General features: G+C 34.1%; 1 protein-coding gene across 1 annotated transcript in view; it reads left to right on the top strand.

Moving 5' to 3' along the window:
- The window catches only part of ANO3 (anoctamin 3), a 360,586-nt gene that overhangs the window by 170,782 nt on the left and 165,001 nt on the right, over positions 1 to 24,803 (top strand). The window contains exons 3-5 of the mRNA XM_045523788.2: positions 3,861 to 4,055; positions 5,268 to 5,339; positions 23,409 to 23,527. Of these exons, the coding sequence (XP_045379744.2) occupies positions 3,861 to 4,055; positions 5,268 to 5,339; positions 23,409 to 23,527 (386 nt within the window). The remainder of the gene's footprint in view (positions 1 to 3,860; positions 4,056 to 5,267; positions 5,340 to 23,408; positions 23,528 to 24,803) is intronic.

The following is a 24,803-nucleotide window of genomic DNA, read 5'->3' as shown; positions in this document are numbered from 1 at the left end:
CAGCAAAAGGTTAGAAGTTGATCAAAGGGAAGTTGGGGTATTCTGTTCCCTGGCTCCCTTCATGCCAGTCTGTGGTTTGGCAGTGGCTGCATTCCTCTAAGTACACAGGTTCTGCCAGATTTCCTCTCCCCCAGCTTAGCTATCTCCAGGTTCCATATCTACTCCCTCTCCTTGCTCTGCAGACCCAAAAGTGATAAAGGTTTCTGGGCATTGTTCCTTGTAGGGAGCTTCACTAACCATTTTTTCTCTTAATCCTGCCCACGCCCTTTAAACAATCCCTTTATTAAGCTTTCTTCAGTCATTCTGAGTTAGCCATCTCTGCCCTACTGGGACTCTGTTAAGTAGACATACTTCTTCTTGTTCAAAGTGAGAGCAAACCTGAAAAGTGAATGAAGAGTGAACCATTGTAAAAGAAGTTTCTGAGTAAACAGAGAAGTTGCTTGTTATGTTACAAAGAACAGAGACCTTGAAATCAGATGGACCTGGTTTGTTTCGGGCTCCAACGCTACCTGCATGTGGCACTTGAGACAAATTACTTATGTCCTTTGTGTCTCAGGCTTCTCACATGTAAAGTGGGGATGACAAGTCCGAACAGGACTATTATGAGAATTACTGATAACACACAGGATGCACCTCGCACTTTGTAGGCACTCAATAAATAGTGCTTTTATCACATAGAAATAACTTCCTCCAAAAAGAGCACACTCAAGCCACAAATCAGACATGTTCCTTTGATGGAGTAAGAACTATAGTGATTTTGACAAGGCATGAAAATAAGAAAATTCTGTGCCCATTTATGCTTTTTCCCCCCAAAGCTTATTATTTAGATAAATATACTTTGATTGTATCCACTAATATAGAAAAGTATGTTTGGATTCTATGAAATTAAATGGCATCCTGAGACATCACCTATCCTCAGCTCATCAATTCTACACTATTTCTGATAAAGGTATAAAATTTCAACCACGTAATTCATCTTGAGAATATAACAAAAGACAGACAAATATATTTATTTTTAATTTATTTTTAAAAATTCCCCTCTTGTGGACATAATATAAAATTTATTAATTAACAATATCATGTTCTTTTGCTACAAATGTCCCAAAATTCTTTTAACAACTTAGTTGGCAGAAATTTCAAAGTTCAATCTGTGAAAAATAACGATTTTTTTTTTCACGAGTCCTTAAGATGAGTTAGTTTTCTTGAAATTTTATTAAAAGAGTGGATCTTTCGAAAAATGTGTATTTTGCATTGAGAACAACCAACCAATTTTTCTTTACTTTTACTTTTCAGTTTTCTCTTTGATGTTTTCTAAGGGCCTATTTTTCCAATTAAACCTTGGTATCAGCTCAAAGCCCATTAAGTTAAATAGTATCTCAGTAACAACTTTACCTCTTTTGATGTCAGATGTCTCATGTGAATGCATTTCCAAAAGACACCTTATTTGCTATGACTTCTTATTTGTAGTTGGACCTTTGTGCATACCCAAGTGAAACTGTCATTTCATAAGATCCTTTTAAATATGTGAGCATTTACGGAATGTTCTTAGAGCAGTTGGAAGTAGTACTGATGGTTGCTTTAGAAAAATCTGTTCTAAATATAGAAAATGACACATTGCTACAGTCTACAGGTTTATCCTTGAACTCAACATGTGCTCACCAAAACTGACATGTTACTGTGGTCTTTTTTCTAGTTCTTAGCTTTAAATGTGTGGTTGTCAAATATCATTTAAGGGTACCAGGTAAAGCCATACAAGAAGAGAAATGGAACCTTAGAACATAGAGGCCTGTGTGCTGTGGGGGTAGTTAGTGTTAATTGTGCCAAGCAAAGAACACATACTGCTGATTATGCCAAGCAGAATGTGATGGCATTTGATGTGGAACTTTGAAAAGAAACTTTGTACTCTTTAAAACATAAGGATATCATATTTTCAGCTTAGATTATGTTGGTTTCTAGCAAAGCTGATCTGTATACCAGCTTTGGAAACAATAGTTCAGCAAATGAGAGAACATAGTTTTAAAGATAAATGGGAAGAAACATACAAAGCTGTAGGAAGGATATGTGTGTATCATCAACATGATTTTCTCAATTTTCTTTACATGTTGCATTTGACAAATATTTTCAACAGTTATCTGTTTATGGAGAATTTTATAGAGACTTTCTTACCATATATGCATAATCTTTTGGAGAAAATATGTTAAATCCGAGAATTGTAAATAAATGAAAATGTAGGAGAAAGATCAGCTCAGATTACCTACACAGTCAAGACTTCAAGGCTGCTACCACTGGTTTAGGAGTTCCTCTTTTGTGCCTTTATAATGCCTTATGTATATTTTATTTATTTTTTATAATATAAAGATCTGTTTTTATATATATGCTGCCCTGTTAGCACCATTTTCACCCAACACTGAGTTAAGGCCTGGCCCAAAGAAAGAACTCAAGAACAGTGAAAATCAAATGAATAAAAATTAGGTTTAAAATAATAATTAATATTTATTTCATATAACTGAGTTATACACATTGTTAACTAAATGATGGAAAGTGAAAAATAAATATTAGGTTTACAAATAATACTTGATATTTATTTTGTGCAACTCAGTTACACACATTAACTCATAGCAGATTTTGTATTACTCATAACTACCATTTTATAGATTAGCACAAGGAATCCATTCTGATAGATGATGGGTAGACATTCCCAGTTAATTTGTACCAAACAGCCCACATTCATTTTTCATCAATGTATATTTCACAGTTCTCTTAAGATTGTGAATGTAGAATTATAGGTTCTGAGGTCTACTTCAGCTCTGTGGTTTCTACATTCAGAGCTCTCTGCTTAAAATTTGTGTGATATTTTTACCAAGTGAAACCATGGTAACGACCCATCCAAAATTGGGGTTCGTGAGGAGCCGTGGAGCATTCTGAAAGATCCTGGGTTTTGGAATCCAGTAGCTATAAGTTTCACATTCAGTTCTGCCAATTGCTTGATTTATGACCTAGAGTAAGTAAATGTCATTATCTTCCCTAGGTTCATTTCGCATTTGAGGTATGTTTAAAAATATTTTATGAATTTTGGCAAATGCAGTTTGTTTTTTTTTTAAAAAGGACATCAGGCAGATAAATTTGTGGAAAATAAAGGGCAAATAAGCATATGCAGAACTCCCCAAAGAACAGTAGCTAATTTTTATCCCCTACCAGGACTGCAGCAGTAGCTCCTTTACACTCTACCTCTTTCTCTCACTCACTGCATCATAAACAGATTTTTTTTTTTCAATTCTGTAAATACATTACAATCTACCTACCTCAGGGCTTTCACATGTTATTATCTTTGCCTAAAAGCACTCTCCACAAACGGCCAGTTTTTGTGCTAAACTATGTGTGCAATTTCTTCCCGGCCTCTTGATCACCATTAGTGCATTATGCGTGTGTTTAAAGGAAGACAGGGTATTGAAAGGAGAGCTCTGGTTAATAACATTAATTTGAATGTTTGTGCATTAAGTTTTACTTATTTTGCTGCTTCAAAACCTAAATGGTTAGATTTACACAAAGGCAGTTCCAGTTATTGTTCTCATAACTCCCCAAATGAATTTAAATGTTTCTTTTTTACAGAACCTAAAAAAAAAAAAAAAAAAGTGAAAGCTCAGACTGGAAGAGGAGCTGTTTATTTCTGATAACTATTTGACAAAAATCTCAAAACACTTCCTGACAATATCAACACAAAACTAATTCAGTTAGCTCTAATCCCTAGGCGGTGCTTTTCAAGAGTAATTTCCTGAAACAGCCATCACAAGAATTAAAAGTATTTGTGGATTCCTACTGATTGTTTCTTATTGCTAAAACTTGCCATTTTGAATTTGCAGGTATGAATATAAGCAAGAGTGAGATAGCAAAAGAAACTTCGTTAAAACCGTCTCGGAGATCCCTGCCTTGCCTCGCCCAGAGCTATGCTTACTCAAAGAGCTTGAGCCAATCTACCTCACTCTTCCAGTCAACTGAGAGTGAATCTCAGGCTCCCACTTCTGTAACCTCAATCTCCGCTGACAAAGCAGAGCAAGGTGAGCTCTGTTCTTGTTTAGCATGTAAAGAGTAGTGTTTTCAAATCCTTTTTCCCTCCCTCCCTCACTCCCTTTTACCCCGCTTCCTTCCACTAATATTTATAGAGTAGGAAGGAGGCTGGCGTAGGAAGGAGAACTATCCTCCATGGCAGTCATTTGTTGGCCAGATGCATGTTCATTTCTTCCTTGCCATGAAGGTAGCCAACCCCATGTAAACATACACCTAATAACTTTCTGTTTGCAGGAGACAGACTAGCCACCTGCATCATTGGCTCATTAGCACTCCTGCTGAGAACTTATAACCAGTAATTAAATATGCCAGCAGTAATAAACTCGGTTTCCTAAAAAGAAAGACCCAAAACTTTAAATAATGCTGACAGTAAAGCAGTGAGTATTTGGTTGTATGAAGATGTGCTGGGACAAGTGTTGGCAAACAAATGCTAATACTGAAGGAAACCTTTTATATAAAAGGACTCAAATATAGGGAAGTGCAAGCTAGATGCCACATTAAAGAGACTTCGTGGTTGCCCAAAGGCTCTGTTCAATACACATCTGTTCATCTGAGATATATCATAATGCCTTTAAACAGTCCTTTTTCACAAGAGTCAGGAGTCAAAATTCAGCCAGGCTCCTTGTCATTCAGTAAATAAGGTGTGTTTTCATTTTCCCATCCCTCTCTAAGAGCTTTTGTGTTATGAAAATATATTCCCTTATGATTCCTTAAGGTTGCTTCTTCCTCTAAATAACTTAAAAATACCAGTATTCTCTTTTCAATAATATTGGGAAATCACTACCTATTATAAATAGTCAGCTTACATCCATGGCCAAAAAGGAAAGTGGTTAATTGTTCAAGAGAATTAAAATATTAAAATACAATACAGGGGAGGTTACAGCTCAGTGGTAGAGCACATGCTTAGCATAGACAAGGTCCTGGGTTCAATTCCCAGTACCTCCATTTAGAGAAATAAGTAAATAAATAAACTTAATGACCTACCAAAAAAATAAATAAAAATCAATTTGTTGCTTTCATGAAGTGACAGGAAGTAAGTTAAAAATATTTTTTAAAATATAATATAGATACTTCTCTCATTTCATCTCATTAACTTAACATTTCTTCATGTTTGGCCATCATCTGGACATCAGTCATTTTTCTAACTGTTGTTATGTTTTTAATCCCTCAAACTACAAAGTCTTTTTTGTTGTTGTTTCCAGTTAACACTGAGGAGGAGAGAAAAGATTCTGTGCTCAAATGTTCTTTCGCTGACCTCAGTGATTTTTGCTTGGGTAAGTTGATTTTTATTTCCTTCCTCCTTTCCCCCTCTCCAAAAGTAAGGTGTCTTTTTCAAACTTAGAACACTGTTTTTTTTTTAGAAAAAAATTCATGTTTAATCTTTAACATTTGATGAGTGAGAATAATATTCTGAGGTTAAAATATTGTTAAGGTATTTCATGTACAGTTTGAAATTCAAATACAGAAGGTTTGTAATAAACAAAAATCCTATAACTGAAAAAAAATTCTACTGTTAGTCTTTTGGAAATTTTCAATTTTCTGTGAATAAGTGCGTTTATACTACTATGTCTAGATTTTTTGAATTTCAGCATTACTTGTTAATCTTTTGTGCTTGATGAAGGTTTAGTTCATTTGTATAACCTTTCATTTTTTTTCATAGTTACATTGCCATGTTAAATTTTAAGCCTCTCTGCTGATTAAATTGATAACATTAGATAGTATATTTGCATCTCTATCATGTTTTTATCACATTTCAACAATATCTCTTGACTCCTCACTTGGCAAATATATTACTAATGGGCTATGAAAATAATGCTTTCTGATGTAGTATCACTTTTTTTCTTATATTTCCAAGTTATGACCTCTGTTGCACTACTGAATAGTCTTTGAATCAAGGTTCATTAAACTCTCCTTTCTAACCTTTCATCAAATACCCAGTCATGTCCCATTATATTTACTTTGTTGTTTACACCATAAACTTTTTTTAGATTTATTTTCCTAGATTATCTAATTTTTTTTCTTCTTGGGAGAAGAAAAATATCCCTTCTTCTAAATACCCCCATTATATTCTGGTTTCTTATTTTTATATCCTTTACCTCATTCTTCTTTAAAGAAATTCTTGGTGTCCACTGACATTTCCTTGGATTACTCGATTAATTACATTTTCTAAGCCCCCCCACGTACTCTTCTTTCTTAGTTTTTATTCTCATTTTTTCAGATGATAGCCTTAAACAACTACCTCTGAAGGTTGATGTGAGATGCAAACTTTTTTTTTAATGGAGATACTGGGGATTGAACTAAAGACCTCTTGCATGCTCCTTAGCATGCACTCTACCACTGAGCTATACCTCACCCGCCAAAATGCAACCTTTTTAAGTTATTTTATGTCTGATATGACTTCAGTTGGTTCTTATAGTTGGTATTTCCTTGTTTCTAAAATTCTACATTAAAAATAATTTCCCGTGCAATTTGTTGATGAATTCACTGTCATCTAGCATCCATTGTTACTGCTAGAGACCTAATTGCTATCTGATTCTTGTTCCTTTTTTCTTTTCTGTGCATTTTTATTATATTCACTTTTTGTGTTATAAAATTATATGACACTATGTTTATATATGTGTGTATGTATACATATGTGTATGTGTTTCAATTCATCCCACTCTAGAGACTGTTTGCCCTTTCAGTTTGTTTCATGCCTCCTTTCCATTTCTGTGTAATTTATTCACAATATATACACTTTTGTTTCCTCCTTTTTTTTTCTTTCTAGAAATCCAGCTAAAAGTTCAACATTTTATTTCATCTTATGGCTTTAATTTCTGCCTCAATTCAGGAAGACTCCCTGAATTTTTCTTCCAAATGTCTTTTCATTTGCGTGTGTGTTGTGGTGGGGGTGGGGAAGGTATGCAAAATATATATGTATATTTAGTTTCCAAGACTGTTTTTTTGTTTGTTTGTTTTCAGAATGTAACTTTTTCAGAGCATCCTGTCTTATTTCATGAATACAGTATCTCTGATCTCTCTAATAACACTCGTGATTGTCTTACATTTTCCTTTGCTCTTTAAATTTGAGTCTATTCATCTAGGCATCGTTTTTGCTGACTTTTAATTATTCTCTTTAAGCTGTAGAATTTTTTAAAATTTCTGATGACCTTTGGTCATCTATTTACATTTAAGAATAAAATAACAGAAAGACTGACTCAGAGCTGGGTACATATACACATTTTAGAAATAGAAAGACTCTACTCTAGACTGAATGGCTAAGGAACTGTTACTTAGATGATCCATCCAATGTCAGATGGAAGACTGCACTCTAAAAGTGCCAGTTCCCACATTACTTCTCTCTCATTTTGAATTTCTTTGGAGGAGAAGTTTGTGTTTACATTCTATTATCATAACCTTCGGTTTGCATCATGTTTTCACCCCTGATTCTCACACCTGTCCTCTAGCTGCCATCTTTAAATCTAGACATATCCAGAATTTGGCCAAGGAGAATCACCCTCTCTTCCCACATCTGAACAAATTCTAGGCTAAGCTGCTCCATCGGTTAACACTCTTCCATTAGAATTGTGCCTTCTAGAAAACTGGTGTGGGTTTTTGCTTTTTGAAAATTATTTTATTACCATATTAATGAAGTCTCTAGAGAAAGGGGAAACAAGCACACATACCTGAAAGCTCATTCAGCCATCTTAACTCTGCTTCTTTATCAATAAGTTAACAACTCTTTGATGAGATATTTTATTGTGTGGACCAAAGGAGGAAAACTGTAGAACATTTCTTATAGAAACTCAGTACACAAATTTACATCGAAAAATCTATCCCAAGAAAAATATATCAGAAATGAAAAACATATTTTATTATAGCTTTCTTTATAATAATTATCAAATTTAGAAATGGAAGCAAATTGAGTATTTTTGTAGTTAGGAGTAGTTAAATAAATTGTAAAATATCTACATGCTAGAATATCACAGAGCCATTAATAAATTGTATTATTGAACATTAGTGGCATGTTGCTAAGTAGGGAAAAATTAGCATAATAAAAATGTAGATGTCCTCTGTTTTAGTTAGAAATGATTTGCAAAAGAGCTAGAAAGAAATATACCAATATGCTAGCTAATAGTGACTATTGCTGCATGAGACTATTTGTGGTTGTTATATTTCTTCTTGCTGTCTGTATTTTCTTTCTTTTTTCTCTAAACAAGATGTATGTAAATATTATAAAATAAGAATAGGTACAGAAAAATATTCACATCAGATTTTTTTGTCAGTAGGGAAAAATGCTCATATTTTAGTCAAATGGCATACAGTTCTATGGCTAATTTTCAAAAGTAAAATTTGAAACTGGTTGATAGGCACCCAGATTTTGGTATAATACTGATTTTGAAAGATTCTATCCTGCCCCTCCATTAGTAGACAGTGTAATTCTTAGTTATTTTTTTCTATAGCAGAGATAATTTTGCTCAATCTACTGTTTTGCCTTTTGCTGTTACAGCCTAAGATTCCCTTCATTTGAATGAAAATTTATATTCAAATCTGTAGCTTACAGGACTTGCCTATGCTTTGGAACTGGGGCTTTTCCTTTTCATAAATTGAATATAAATAAAATGAAGTCAGAATTTATCAAAAAGTGATACTAATCTGTCCTAACACTTAATTTACAATGTCAGAGTGAATTTATTTGTAATCTGCAGAAGTTCAGCCCTGAGTTTTCAGTAGTGAGCACGTTGGTAGCCTAACTGTATCACCTACATCAGGCATTCCCAGGTTACCTGGGAGCTTTGAAAACTCCCCAGGTCCCAACTCCAGAGAATGAATCAGTATAAATTGGTCTGAAAAGTGAAATCAGGATTCATACTTTTAACTATTCCCCAGGTAAATATTAAATGTAGTCAGAATTAAGAATTTCTAGCCTATGTGGAGAAAAGGGAACCCTCCTTCACTGCTGGTGGGAATGCAGTTTGGTGCAGCCACTGTGGAAAACAGTATGGAGATTCCTCAAAAGACTAGGAATAGACTTACCATATGATCCAGGAATCCTGCTCCTGGGCATATATCCAGAAGGAACCTACTTCAGGATGACACCTGCATCCCAATGTTCATAGCAGCATAATTTACAATAGCCAAGACATGGAAACAGCCTAAATGTCCATCAACAGATGACTGGATAAAGAAGAGGGGGTATATTTATACAATGGAATACTACTCAGCCATAAAAACCAACAATATAACACGACTTGCAGCAACATGGATGCTCCTGGAGAATGTCATTCTAAGTGAAGTAAGCCAGAAAGAGAAAGAAAAATACCATATGAGATCGCTCATATATGGAATCTAAAAAAACAAACAAACAAACAAAAGCAAACAAAGCATAAAAACAAAACAGAAATAGACTCACAGACATAGAATATAAACTTGTGGTTGCCAAAGGGGCAGGGGGTGGGAAGAGATAGACTGGGATTTCAAAATTGTAGAACAGAACAAGATTATACTGTATAGCTCAGGGGAGTACATACAAGATCTTATGGTAGCTCACAGAGAAAAAAAATGTGACAATATATATATGTTCATGTATAACTGAAAAATTACACTCTATACTGGAATTTGACACAACATTGTAAAATGACTATAAATCAATTAAAAATGTTAAAAAAATACTGAAAAAAAAAAAAAAAAAGAATTTCTAGCCTAAAACATGTATCTTGGTTTCTGAGGACGTTGATGAGATACTTTTTCATAACTATTTAAACAATGAGCTATGTTATTTATATAGCACTCTGAATGATTGCAAATTAGTCATGTTTTTTTATAATCCTCCTTTGTGTGTGTGTGTGTGTTGGGGGGGGCATAAAACAGTGCTGGCTTATTAAGTTTCCTAATTAAAGGAAGACAGCCACCAGCAGGTTCATTTCACATACAATATCAAGAACATTTCATCCAAACAAACATGCTCAGAGTACAAAGATCTTTCCCATAATAATTAATTCTGAAAGAGGTTATTGTTATTTTCTAATAAGAAAACAAGAACAAGAACAAAATTCTCATCCAAAATACCCATACAGTTATCCATACAGATTTGCACAGCTCCTTTCATTAATACTTCTCCCAAATTAGTACTAGTTAACAGCCTAACAATGACTCCATTCATGCAAACTTTTTTGTTCAATTCCATGCACCTTACTTTTACAGCTTGCCATTCTAAATATTTACACTTCCTCTAATGCGTAATATAATTGAATGTCCAAACTCCTCATTTCTTTCTTCCTCATTCTAGTGTGCCTCAATCATTTGACACACTTGACTAGTATTTCTATCTCTCCAGGCATTGTACTTCATACCCCATATTTTACCATCCCCCAGCATCTGTCTATCATTAATTCAATTTAGAGAAACATTAGAGCCTCTGAATGGGTTAAATTAGCACACAGGAGGTGTTTGCCTGTATCATGAAGATGTGAATAAAGCTCTAACTGACTGTAGTATCACCAAGTATTCCAGGAATCCACCTGGATGTAACACCTGGCTATGAAATGCAATGTGTATGCCTGTATCATCTGTGAGAAGAGGTCAAGCAAAACGATGTCAAATATGCGGAGAATGTAATTTCATCAAGCATGAGTAATTATTTTAGTAAGTCATGATCTCTTTTAAGTTCAACAAAGTTACATTATCCAATTTTGCTGTTGGAGTTCAGACTACCTGCTTCTAGAGTTGGGTTGGTTAATATATGAAAGTTTCCAAGTACCAATACGCTCTGATACAATTTTTGGAACCTGACTGATGTGGCCAATAAGTGGCTTTTCTTTTGTACAGTGAACTACTTTAAACTGCCCCATGAGAATATTAATTCTGAGGCAGAGTTAACTGCATGTGATCAGTCTTCAATTGAGGATTGATATTTCTCACTGTTTAAAATGAGAGCTCTGGATGGAAGGAATATTCATGGTTCTACTGAGTTAGTACTCCACCACAGCTCCTAACACATTGTCATAGAGGTTCAGTGAGTATTTGTTCATTGCTTTATTCAGTCACTTACTAAACATCTTTCACACCAAACTCTGCTGGGATCAGAGATATCGTCACTAGCCATCTCTTTCTGCTATCACCAAAATGCGATTCCTATGGCAAAGTGGGATAACAATAATTTACTGAACTCATTGCACTACTCTCTACCTGTATTATCTCACTTAATTTTCTTAACAATCCTTTCGGTTGGATATTATTATCATCCTCTTGTTACAGGCAAGGAACCTGATTCTCCAAGAGGTAAATTAACTTTGCCAAATGCCATACAGCCAGCCAATGGAGAACTAAGGTCTCAACTCAGAAACGTTAATCCCTCAACTTCTGTCTTAATCACCACAATAGCTTTTAAAGAAATTAGACCAATGAACACACCACCAAGCTAAACTATTAAACTTCTAGAAAGTGAATGCCTTGATTACCTAACATAAACCACTTACTGAGAGAGTTGTTTCATAACATTAACATTCATATCATTAGTTATGCTATGAAACTGATGAAAAGTGTTCCGTGATGTCCAGGGAACACTAGCTCTGCATGATGTCAGTAGGTATCAGGCTGGGAGCAGCACAAGAGGAGGGGCAACGCTGCATGGTAGAGTGCCTTTGGGAGATGACTGATTAAAGAAAGCTAATCAGTTTGGGAGGTTAGCTTTTGTTGCTTGGCTTTCTTCTTTCATTTTTTAAATTGTCATCTCTGAACTCTTCATTCTACTTTCTACAGAAGACCCCATTCCCCCAGCCACACAGAAAATCAGACAGACAGAAAGACACACACATACACGGACACAAAGAGACACACACTCATTCTGGAAAGTACTGATCCATGTAACAATGAATTTGAAATCCTGTTATGGCAATAATCTTGTTCATCAATCCTGGAAGCCCTGCTACTGTCACTCATTCTTTTTTCTTGTTAGTGTGCTGGAAAATGGCAAAGACAGAGAAATCCATATGAATAAGTAACTGATGCTTGATTCTGCCCATGCTTGTGCTATAGTAAAATCAAGTAACCTCAAGTGAAATAAGCAGGGCTCATTAAAACTAACATAATTTGAGTCCAGCTCACCAAAATATATATCTATCTAATCTTGTGAAATCAACATTTTGCTAATGTTATGAAACAACTCTCTCAGGAGGGGTTTATGTTAGGTAATCAAGGCATTTGCTTTGTACGAGTTTAATCGTTTAGCTTGGTGGCATGTTCATTGGTATAATTTCTTGAAACGGTTATGGTCAAATGAGTACATGATGATTTTGCTTTCTTTGTATCATATTAGATAATCTCCACTAATTTTCATTGTTTTTTCCAGGAATTTCATATTAAAATGGTATAAAAAAGAATTTTCTACTAATGCTACCAACCTACTTAAGGATTACAGAAATAAGGGAATTACAGTGGAAGAACATACTGTTTTCCAGTTTTGAAAGCCTCACAGTCGTTGTAAATCTTTTCAATTGTTTATTAGACACATTATGCAAGTCAGCTTGGCTCACTTTTCAAATTATGTTCAGAATGCAACACTGCCCACCACTTGCTGCTGCGGGCTCTGTATCCACTGCTACATCCTGGCCTAGTCTGCCACCATTTCTTGGTAAACTGGTGTAATAACTTCCTAACTGGTCTCTCTTACCTTCTTATAGTCTATTTTCCACACAGCAGTTAGGAATCTTTAATAAAAGGAAATTAAATCTCACCATTTCTCTACTCAGATCCCTCCAGCTCGTCCATTACATTCAATGTGTAAACTTCACACTGTGGCCATTAGGGGCCTTATGGGAAATCCGGGTCCACCCTCTCTAGGCCATTTTCTTTTGCCTCCTTTCACAGTAGGAAATGTTGCAATCAATCCGACCTTCTTTTGTTCCTTGTTCTTCATAACCTTGCTTTTATCCCAGGGCCCTCCACTGAAAGAAACCACATTCACACAAACTTCCCTTTATGTGCCCTAATCTTGATTTATTTTTATTCATAATACTTAGGAAGTATTACTGGAAATTACATGATTTGTTTTTCTCCCTCTTTCTGCTTCCAGAGGTCAGAGACTTTCTCAGTTTTGTTGTTGCCTTTAGCCCAGAATCCAGAGCAGTGCCAAGAACACAGCAGGTGCTCCAAGAATATTTGTAGAATCAGAGGAATGGATAAAAGACAAAGAGGATATTGACACACATATCTTTGGAGAGTTTGCTGTAGACTTTGCCCATTACTTTTCTCTCCACGATGACATTCTTCACCGTGATTTTTCTCACCTATTAGAAATCATTACCTTGCTATTTTTCCTCACTGAGGGCCTAATCTGATTATGTTCCTCTTTTTTTTTTTTTCATTTATGTTGTGTTGACAAACCTTTTTGTAGAGCATTTAAAGACCTAATAGTCATCATTCTTCTTAACTGGTAGGAGGCCTTTCTAACATTACTCTTCTGTGAAGTCCTCCCTAATACTCAGTCATTGAGATGCTGCCTCCTTTCTATTATTATAGCACTTTGGTTATAGTTCTATTCATACTGTGTACCAGATGATAATAATTGCTATTTACATCTGTCTTATTCATATTGCCAAGCACATACTGTGTACTCAATGATAGATAGCTAAATAAATGGTGATTGGGTGAGTGTGTGGAAGGACAGATGTGGATAGAATAAATACTGACACACTGACACAGTGGAAAGAGGTTTATCTGCAGAATTTGCTTAGTCTGGGGTTGACTGCGTCCAGCTCCAGCAATGCCCTCACTGTGACTGACTAGCGTCGGGACCTCAGAACCAACATAGTATTAGGGAGAAGTAGGCAACAAAGGAACAGCAAAGAATTACAGTCTGCATCTTCGTTACCACCATGTTCTAACCACTGAATAAACCATGTATGGACCATTAGATTTATTTTTCACAGGAAACTTTTGGTGGAATAATAATTTTAAAAATCATGGAATGTGTTAGCAGTCAGAGATCCACTTTCAGGAACTAACTCTATCCCTAACTAGAAGGCTACACACCATCCATGCCTTAGATACCTGATCTGTGAAATGGAGATAGCAGTATTACAGTCTGATTTCTTCTTGCAATGTCACTAGAGATTATTTGAACAGGATGGAATTAAGAGTTTTTGTGAGATGCAACTAAGAAAATATATGTTGGCAGTGATGCATGAATTATAAATTATGAAAATAAACATTGATGATGATGATGATTGAAGTATAATTGATGTACAATATTATATTAGTGTAAGCTGTACAACATAGCAATTTGACATTTATATACATTGTGAAATGATCACCCCGGTCTAGTAACCATCTGTCATCATTCAGAGTTAATACATTAATGACTATATTGTCCTTGCTGCATATCCTCCTGGTTTATGTATTTTGTATCTGGAATTTTGTGCCTCTGGACCCTCTTCACCCATTTTGCATCCCACCAACTTGCCTCCTCTTTGGCAACCACCAGTCTGTTCTCTGTATCTATGAATCTGTTGTTTTTTTTTTTTTTTTTGCTTGATTCATTTGTTTTAGATTCCATATATAAATGTAATTATGTGATATTTGTCTTTGATATATTTCATTTAGCATGATATCAATGTTGTCCATCCATATTGCCACAGTTAACAAGATTTCATTCTTTTTTATGGCTGAAGAATATATATATATAAGAATATATATATCTCACTTCTTTATCCATTCATCCACTGATGGACACTTAGTTATTTCCATATCTGGGGTATTGTAAATAATGCTGCAATGAACATAGGGGTACATATATTTTTTCAAACTAGTGTTTTTGTTATCTTTGGACAGATACCCAGAAATGAATTGCTGGATATGATGAGAGTTCTGTTTTTAATTTTTTTGAAGTCTGCGTACTGTTTTCCTTAGCGGCTGCACCAATGTACATTTCCAGCAATGGTGTACAAGGGTTCCCTTTTTTCTGAATTCTTGCCAAAACTTGCTATTTCTTGTCTTTTTTGATAAAAGCTATTCAGACAGGTGTGAGGTGATATCTCATTGTGGTTTTGATTTGCATTTCCCTGGTGATTAGTGACATTGAGCATCTTTTCATGTGCCTGTTGGCCATCTGTATGTTTTCTTTGGAAAAATGCTTGTTCAGATCATCTGCTCATCTTTCAATCAAAATTTTTTTGATGAGTTGTATGAGTTTTTAATATATTTTGGATATTAACCCCTTATCAGATATATGACTTATGAATATTTTCTCCCATTCAGTAGGTTGCCTGTTACTTTTATCAATGATTTACTTCAGTGTGCAGAAGCTTTTTAGTTTGATATGGCTTCTTTTGTTTACTTTTTGCTTTTATTGCCCTTGCTATTGAAGTCAGATCCAAAAAAAAAAAAAAATTGCTAAGACTGATATCAGAGAGCTTACTGCCTGTGTTTTCTTCTAGGAGTTTTATGATGGATCCATCTTAAGAGGGTTTTGTTTATTTGTTTGTTTGTTGCACATGGTAAAAGACAATGCTCTAATTTCATTCTTTTATGTGTTTATCTATATAGTATAGGATAATGCTCCAATTTCATTCTTATGTATATAGCTATCTGGTTTTCCTAACACCATTTGTTGAAAAGACTCCTTTCTCCATAGTATATTCTGTCCTCCTTTGTCATAAATTAATTAACCACATGTGCTTGAGTTAATTTCTGGCTATCTGTTCTGTTTCATTGATTTATGTGTTTGTTTTTGTACAAACACTCTACTGCTTTGATTACTATAGCTTTATAGTATAGTTTGAAATCAGATAGCATGCATGATATCTCAGGTTTGTTCTTTCTCAAGACTGCTTTGGCTATTTGGAGTCTCTTGAGGTCCCACGCAAACTGGAGAATTATTTGCTCTAATTCTGTGAAAAAATACTGTTGGAGTTTTGATAGGGACTGCATTGAATCTGTAGATTGCTTTAGACAGTGTGACACTTAAAAGTATTAATTCTTTCAATCTATAAGCATGGAAGATCTTTCCATTTATTTGTGTTCTCTTCAACTTCTTTCATTCATGTCTTACAGTTTTTAGAGTACAGGTCTTTCATCTCTTTGGTTTAATTTATGCTTAGGTATTTTTTTCTTTGAGGTATAATTGTAAGTGGGATTGTTTTTTAATTTCTCTTTCTGATAGCTCATTATTAGTGTATAGAAATACAACAGATTTTTTGTCTAGTCATTTTGTATCCTGCAGTTTTACTGAATTTATCTATTAGTTCTAATAGTTTTTTGGTGGAACTTTTAGAATTTTCTAAATGTAGTCTCATGTCATCTGCAAATAGTGACAGTTTTACCTCTTTCTTTTCAATTTCGATGCCTTTTCTTTCTTTTTCTTGCCTAATTACTCAGGCTAGAACTCCCAGTACAATTTTAAGTAGTGGTGAGAGTGGGCATCCTTGTCTTGCTCCTGATTTTAGAGGAAAAAATTCCAGCTTTTCACCATTGAGATACTAACTGTGGGTTTGTAATATATGGCCTTTATTATGTTGAGGTTCATTCTCTCTGTAACCACTTTGTTGAGAGTTTTTATCATAAATGGATAATGAATTTTGTCATATGCTTTTTCTGAATTTATTGAGATGATCATGTGATTTATATCCTTCATTTGTTAATGAGGTTTATTATGTTGATTGATTTGTGAATGTTGAACCTCCTTTGCATCTTTGGAGTAAATCACAGTTGATCATAATATATGATCTTTTTAATGGATTATTGAATTAGGTTTGCTAGTGTTTTGTTGAGAATTTTCACATCTATCTTCATTAGGGAAATTGGCCTATAATTTTCTTTTTCTTTTTTTCTTTGTAGTATCTTTCTCTGGTTTTAGTGTCTGAGTAGTGTTGGCCTTTTTAAATAAATTTGGAAACATTCCCTCCTCTTCAATTTTTGGAAAAATTTGAGAAGGATAAGTGTTAAATCAGTGAATGTTTGGTACAATTCACCAGAGAAACCATCAGGTCCTAGACTTTGTATCAGCTGTAACTTCTCTTCTTTTATTTCTGTTTTATTTATTTGAGCCCTTCATTTTTTTATCTTGGTGAGTCTAGCTAAAAGTTTGCCAATTTTGTTTATCTTTTCAAAGAACCAGCTCCTATTTTCATTGATCTTTTCTATTATCTTTTTAGTCTCTATGCTATTTATTTCCATTCTGATTTTCTTGTTTCTTTCCTTCTACTAACTTTTGGTTGTGTTTATTTTTCTTTTTCTAGTTTATTTGGTGTAAAATTAGATTGTTTATTTGAATTTTGTTTGTTTATTTCTTTAGGTAGACATGCATTGCTATGAACTTCCCTCTTAGAAATGCTTTTGTTCCATTCTATAGATTTTGCTCTCATTTGTCTCTAGGTATTTTGTGACTTCTCCTTTGATTTTTTTCTATGACCCAGTTGTTGTTTAGACACATGTTGCTTAACCACCACATACTTGTGGTTTTGTAGTTTTCTTCATGTAATCGATTCCTAGTTTCATACTGTTGTGCATCATCAAAGATGCTTGATAGGATTTCAGTATTCTTGAATTTATTGAGACTGTTTTGTGGCCTAACGTGATATATCCTGGAGAATGCTCTATGTGTACTTGAGAAGAATGTGTATTCTGCTGCTTTTGGATGGAATGTTTTGTATATATCTATTAAAATCATCTAATTTAATGTGTCATTCAAGGCTGATGTTTTCTTATTGATTTTTTATCTGGATGATCTATCTATTGATACAATTTGGGTGTTAGAGTTCCCTACTATTATTGTATTGTATTATTTCTCCCTTTAAGTCTCTTAATATTTGCTTTACATATTTTGGTGCTTCTATGTTGAATGCTTATATATTTATAGATGTTATATCCACTTGTTGGATTTTCCCCTTTATCATTATGTAATGCCCTTATTTGTCTTTTATTTGAGTTTTTGTTTTAAATTCTATTTTGTCTAATGGGAGTATAACTATACAAGCTTTCCTTTTGTTTTCCTTTGCACGGAATTTTTTTTTTTTCCATCCCTTTACTTTCAAGTTGTGTATGTTCTCACTTATAAAGTGAGTCTCTCGTAGGCAGCATATAGATGAATCTTTTTATTTTAATCCATTCAGTCATTCTATGCCTTTTGATTTGAGCATTTAGCCCATTTACATATAAAGTAATTATTGATAGGACATTTTGCTAATTGTTTTCTGGCTGTTTTTGTAGTTTCTCTCTGTTTCTTTCTTCTTCTCTTTCTCTCTCCCCCTGTGGTTTGATTATTTTTTTAGTATTATGTTTAAATTCCTTCTTTTCTTTTGTGTATCTACTACAAGTTTTTGTTTTGTAGCTACAAAGAGGCTCACATATAACATCCTGTGTACATAACAGTCTATTTTACATTGATAACAACTTAAATTTTGGCACATTCCAAAGCTCTACACTTTTGCCCCATTACCTTTTATGTTTTTGATGTCACATTTTATAACTTTTTGTTTTATATTCCTTAATTAATTTTGTAGTTTTAGTTAATTCTATTACTTCTGTCTTTTAACCCTCACACTAAATTTATAAGTGATTAATTCATTACTTTTTCTATATGTTATCCTTTACCAGTGAGATTTTTATTTTATATGTTTCCTTCAAGGGAAGGAATCTAATTTAGTACTTAGTTTCAGGCTGAGTAGAAATCATGCCTTTAGGCAGCATCTTTTAAAGTATGCAAATATATATTATCCCCTGGGGTTGCAATCCTAAATTATACTGCTCTTAAGAGATTTAAGGGTGGCCTTGGGTGACAGTTACAAAAATCAGGGCTCCAGATAAGTGTATAAGCTGCTGCCAAGTTGTAGCATGGCCAAGGGAGTGCAAAAGGATGCTATCTCCCTATGTGAACCCCCTCCTTCCCTGAAAGTACTTCCATAGCCTCTAGGTGTGTAGGAAGCCTTAAGTCAGTTGCTCAGGCTGAAGCTCCAGCATAAATAAATACTTTTTTTCACAAGAAGATGGGGGTATGTTTCAGTGTTTCAGTCTGCTGTCTGTGCAGTGCCCTGAGGGTGGTAGTCTGCCAAGAACTGACTCTGATTATTTGTTACAGGCCAGTGGAGACCAGGAACCAGCCCCCTTGGCCACCAGGGTTAGATGATCAGTAAATACCACCAGGGCACCTGCTGGCTTTTGTGAGTCAGCTGGAGAGTATAGGAAGCTGGGCACTCTTGCCGGCTTGAGGAAAAGAGAAACTGCCTTGACTGTGCCTGACTGCAGGCTTCAGTGATGCAGTGAGAAAGTGCTTTGTTTGTACCTTTGTGCTCGCTTTAGAAGAGAGCAGAATGCTGTGACGATTCATGTTCCCTGGCTCCAGATAGCAAGTGAGGGAGTATTATGTATGTGCTTTCCGGTATCAGCAAGGCAGAAGGAGAGTGCAGTGACTTCTTGCCCTACCTGCCCTAGCAAGCAGCAGAAGGATCTGACTTGTGGGCCTTTGCTAACAGGGCAGGTAGAGAGTGCAAAAATGGTGTCTACCAGTGCCTCTGTCTCTGGAGAGCATTTCAGCTATCCCCTGTCCTCCTAGCAGATGCTTTAAGATTAGCAAATGAATCTCCTTCACATATATTCTAAGCACTTTTTAAACCGCTGTTTTTGTGCAGAATCTTGGAGTGAATGAGACTGCATGCAAGCCCTTTAAAAGGTGAATCTCAGTTCCCTGTGGTCCTTTGGGCCCCTTGAATGTCTTCCCGTTTGTTTTCTAAGCCAGATGTTTTGGGGGCTTGTCTCTCTGGTGTAGATCCCAAGTGTTGGGGTGCTTCATGTAGGGCACAAACCCATTGCTCCTCTGAGAGAAATGCTAGCTGAGGAAATCCCTCCCAGTTGGATGTCATTGAGCTAGGAGTGGGGATTTTGGTGAAACTGTCAAATGTGGTCTCTCCTACCTGTCTCAGTGTGGTACTTTTATCTTTTGTAATGGTGGAGCAGTTCATCTAGTTGTCTGAGGAAACTGTTCCTTATGGAGCTATAGATTTGGTGTGTCCCTAGGAAGAGGTGAGTCCAGGGTCTTCCTGTGCTTCCATCTTGGACCTGATTTATTGTTCTTATTTTAGTCTTCAGCCTCAACTATTCTGGCAGTCCTAAAACATACTATCTTTAGTAACGTATGGAAAGGTTATACAATTGTAAGTAAGTGGAGACCAACTAATACGATCACTCACACATACTTAAAATTGTTCAAGAGTTACATTATCCATTTCCAGATGCTTAAGCAGTTACAATACAATGTAACAACATAATGAAATAAAATAGCATTATAATGAAAAAGATTGAGCTAGGGATCACATTAAATGATTGATAGGGATCACATTAAATCTTTAGATTGCTTTGTGTACTATGGTCATTTTGGCTACATTAATTTTTCCAATCCAAGAGCATGGGCTATCTTTCCAGTCCACGAATCATCTTTGATTTATTTTATTAATGTTTTATAGTTCTCAGCATATATCTTTCACCTCCTTGATTCGGTTTATTCTTAGGTGTTATTTTTTTATGTGATTTTAAGTAAGATTTTTTTTTTTTACTTTCTCTTTCCGATATTTCGTTGTTAGTGTGAAGAAATGCAATAGATTTCTGTATATTAATCTTGTGTACACTGCTACCTTGCTGAATTATTCATCATATGTAAGAGTTTGTGTCAAGTGTTTAGGGTTTTCAATATAAATTATCATGTCATCTGCATATAATGAGAATTTTACCTCTTTCCTTCCGATTTGAGTACCTTTTATTTCTTTTTCTTGTCTGATTGCTGTGACTAGAACCTCTAATATTATGTTGAATAGAAGTGGTGAGAGTAAGCATCCTTGTCTTGTTCTGGAATTTAGCCAGAAGGCTTTCAGCTTTTTACCACTGACTGTTATGTTGGCTATGGGTTTATCACAAATACTTTTTATTACATTGTGATGTTCCCTCTATACACACTTTGGAAAGAGTTTTTATCATGAATGAATTCAAATTTTATCAAATACTTTTTCTACATCTATTGAGATGATCATATGATTTTTATCTTCTCTTTTGTTGATGTGGTATATCAGATTGATCGATTTGTGTATGCCTTTTCTCTTTCTTGATGATTTTTTTAAAGCACAACCTTTTAATTTTGATGAAATCCAGTTTGTCTGTTTATTTTTAAGGGTGTATGTCTTCCTATCATTCAGCTACTGAAGAGCAGCAATAGTTCCATTTGTCATAATCAAAATTATCCTGTTATCTTCTGTACCATGAAGTTGTTAGATGGTTTTGTTTTTTAAAAGTGTTTTTTTCTTAATTATTAAACTTCCTGATTTTAGGATACTATCAATTGCAAGAAGCATCATCAAATTAATAAGCACTTTTAGGAAAAATGTGTTGCTACCATCTTAAATAAATACACAAGCTGTTTACCCATCCTGATTTCAGAAATGCTAAAATGTGGGGGAAAGGCATTTTAAGATAAGAAAATATGATATATATTTGGTGTAACTTAGTGTTATTGCTTAAATTACTCAGTTTAATAGAAATTTAATTTATTTTTTAGCACACGGGTTGAATTTTGCACAAATAAAACTCTGTGTGCTTGGTAAGAACCAAAACATATTGGTAGGTTTTGTTTATATTTCAGATGATCCTACTAATGGAAAAGGGTTTAGGTTTCTTATTCAAAATGCAGTGTGGTTCTCTTCATTGTCACTCTCACATGATGATTGGCATTAATACTAACTGCATTTTTTCCTAATTCTGCTATTTATTATACACACAAACTTTTGGCAAGAATAACAGAAAAAAAATGTCAAGGAAGAGGGGGAAACTCCCATTCCACTACGAAAATAAAGAGTAGTTTTCACATTCTTTTCATACTGTAATTTTTCACTTTGTCTTTAAATTGTTTTATGAAGTTTCACTCAGAATGGAAAGCATATTTAAAATAAAATATATCAAAATAGAAAAAAAACCTAGCTTTTTAGCTTACTATTTTATTTTAAGCATTTCTGTATGTTGTCCTCGATGTGTTTCAGCTTTAGATGCACCCTTTACTAATTTGGTGACTTTGCCATGCTACTGAATTTCCATATGCCTTTGTTTATTTATTATTAAATGTAGGTTAAAATTATACACACTTCATAGTGTTGTCAGAAAGATTAAAGGAAATTATACATGTAAGATTTCTAGCTCTTAGTATGTACTCAGCAAATGTTAACTGTCAATCAGTATTAGTTATTATTAATAGGTCTAGGTATAACTCTAAATGCCTAGGGCATTTTAACATAATTAGTAATTAACTACATCCCAAGACATAATATGACCCGTCCAGTCTTAGTTCATACCACTGTTCATAACCTGATACTGATAGATGTACATGGGCATCATATGTTATAGCAGATTTTAAGCATTACTAATAAAAGAAACTAATGCATGTGATATAAACAAAATTTTTTATTCTGTTATAATATTATCACATGATTAAACTCTTGAAAATGTATGTATAGTTGTCCATGTCAAAATTCATTTTTGATAGGTATTAACAGATTGAATAAAATAACTAAAACATTTTCATTTATTTGAAAAGACTAAATATTTAGGAGTCTGTCTGGTTTTGAATTTGAAGAGTTAGTTGAATCACCTAGAACACAAATTTTGTGACGCATGTCAACAGTTCTTGGTTATGCTTACATCTACCATGGATATTTCCTATTTTATACTCTGTTACATCAATTATTACTTGTTCGTTATTCATATAAATTCTTATGTGTAATTTATATTTCAGTATCTTACCCTTTTTGACTTGGTAATTACTATATTTCAATGTTCTCACTCCTTTTTTGCAGTTGTGGTTTCATTTCAATCTTCTTTTTCGTCTCTTTTGTAATGTTTGTTATTTCTTCTGTGATTTCTCAAACTTCTTACCCTCTTCAGTCAAATTTACATTTATGAAATTTTATAAATTTTAAGAAAATAAATGATCAAAGTCAATATTTTTAATTAAACAAATAAATGTTTTATATTTGCTTTCAAAAGCAAAATTCTATTGAATTCTTGTAAGTATCTCTATCTTCAAGTTCAAAAGAGATGATGTGTCCAGTAGAGTTTGCAAGATTTTAATTTTGTTTTCAAAAAGTTGAAGTACATTAAATAACAGAGATACATTTAATTCTTATGGAAGTTACTGTAGTGTTGGCATTAATCCAATAACAGGCAAGCTTCCGTGTTACTACATTTTTGTGCTTATTTATTGGATGCATGGGTCATTTAAAATTATACTTGGTTGAAACTTGGGAAAACATGAATAAAAAGAGATTAGTACATTTAAAGAGATAGAAAAGGAAGAAGGATGAAAATGGATGTTATTTTCTCTTTCTCTTTTCTAGCCCTAGGAAAAGATAAGGATTACACTGACGAATCAGAACACGCTAATTATGACCGATCTCGCCTCATTAAGGACTTTGTTCCCAAAAGTAATTCTGAACACAAGACAAGATTGCCTAAGGTAACACAAACTAAACAATCAGTTAGTCATTTGAAGACTCTTATGTTTAAAATCATTCAATTCTTTTCCATTTTAATCTATATTGTGCTGGAGAAAGTAAGAACATCACACAGGTTATATCTTTAAGGCTCAAAAGTGGAAAGTTATATGTAGACATCATATGCGTTTATGTTATCAAACAGAATTTTATAAACAATCTGAAATATAAAAGTATTTAGTAATGTTTTCTTTAGGGGTTTATTGCTTCTTGTGTCTTGTTTTTCTAGAGGCATCATGATTAATGAAAACATGGATTTTAATATCAAATGAACCAAGATTTGAATTATAGTTCTACTACTTATAGTTGTAATAATTTTGGTAGGTTAAACTCACTAAGCCTTGTTTTCATCATCTGTAAAATTAGAATCATGTATGTGCTTGAAATTTTTTTCTTCCAGTTTTATTGAGATATAATTGACATGCAGCACTTTATAAGTCTAATGATTTGACTTACATACATCAGTAAATGATTACCAGAATAAGATTAGTTAACATCCATCATCTCATATAGATGTAAAATCAAAGAAACAGAAAAAATACGTGTATTTATATATTTCCTCATGATTAGAGCTCATAGGATTTACTCAACAACTTTCATATGCAGCATGCTGGAATTTTAGTTATAGTCATGTTGAACATTATATTCCTAGTACTTATTTATTTTATAACTGGAAGTTTGTACCTCGTAACCATCTTCATCCAGTTCCCCTTTCATTCCACTCCCCACTTCTGGTAATCACAAATCTGACCTCTTTTTCTACAAGTTTATTTGTTTTTGAAGTATAATTGTCCTCAACTCTATGTTGGTTTCTGTTACACAACATAGTGATTCAGTATTTCTGTATGTTTCAAAATGATCACCCTAAGTCTAGTTACAGTATGTCACCATATAAATATATTACATGGTTATTGACTATATTTCCCTACACTGTATGTTTCATAGCCAGGACTCATTTCTATTGCAACTGGAAGTTTGTACCTCTTAATCTTCCATACCTATTGCTTTCTTCTCCTCATCCCTCTCCCCTCTGGCAACCACCTGTTTGTTCTCTGTATCTATAATTCAGTTTCTGTTTTGGTATATTTGTTCATTTTTTGTGTGTTTTTAAATTTCACATGTAAATGAAATCAGTGTTTGTTTTTCTCTATCTGACTTATTTCACTGAGCAAAATACCCTCTAGGTCTTTCCATATGGTCACAAATAGCAAGATGTTATTCTTTTCATGGCTGAGTAAT

This window comes from Camelus bactrianus, chromosome 10 (assembly GCF_048773025.1).
Source record: "Camelus bactrianus isolate YW-2024 breed Bactrian camel chromosome 10, ASM4877302v1, whole genome shotgun sequence".
Lineage (NCBI taxonomy): Eukaryota > Metazoa > Chordata > Mammalia > Artiodactyla > Camelidae > Camelus > Camelus bactrianus.
This window is presented reverse-complemented; position numbering and strand designations above follow the sequence as displayed.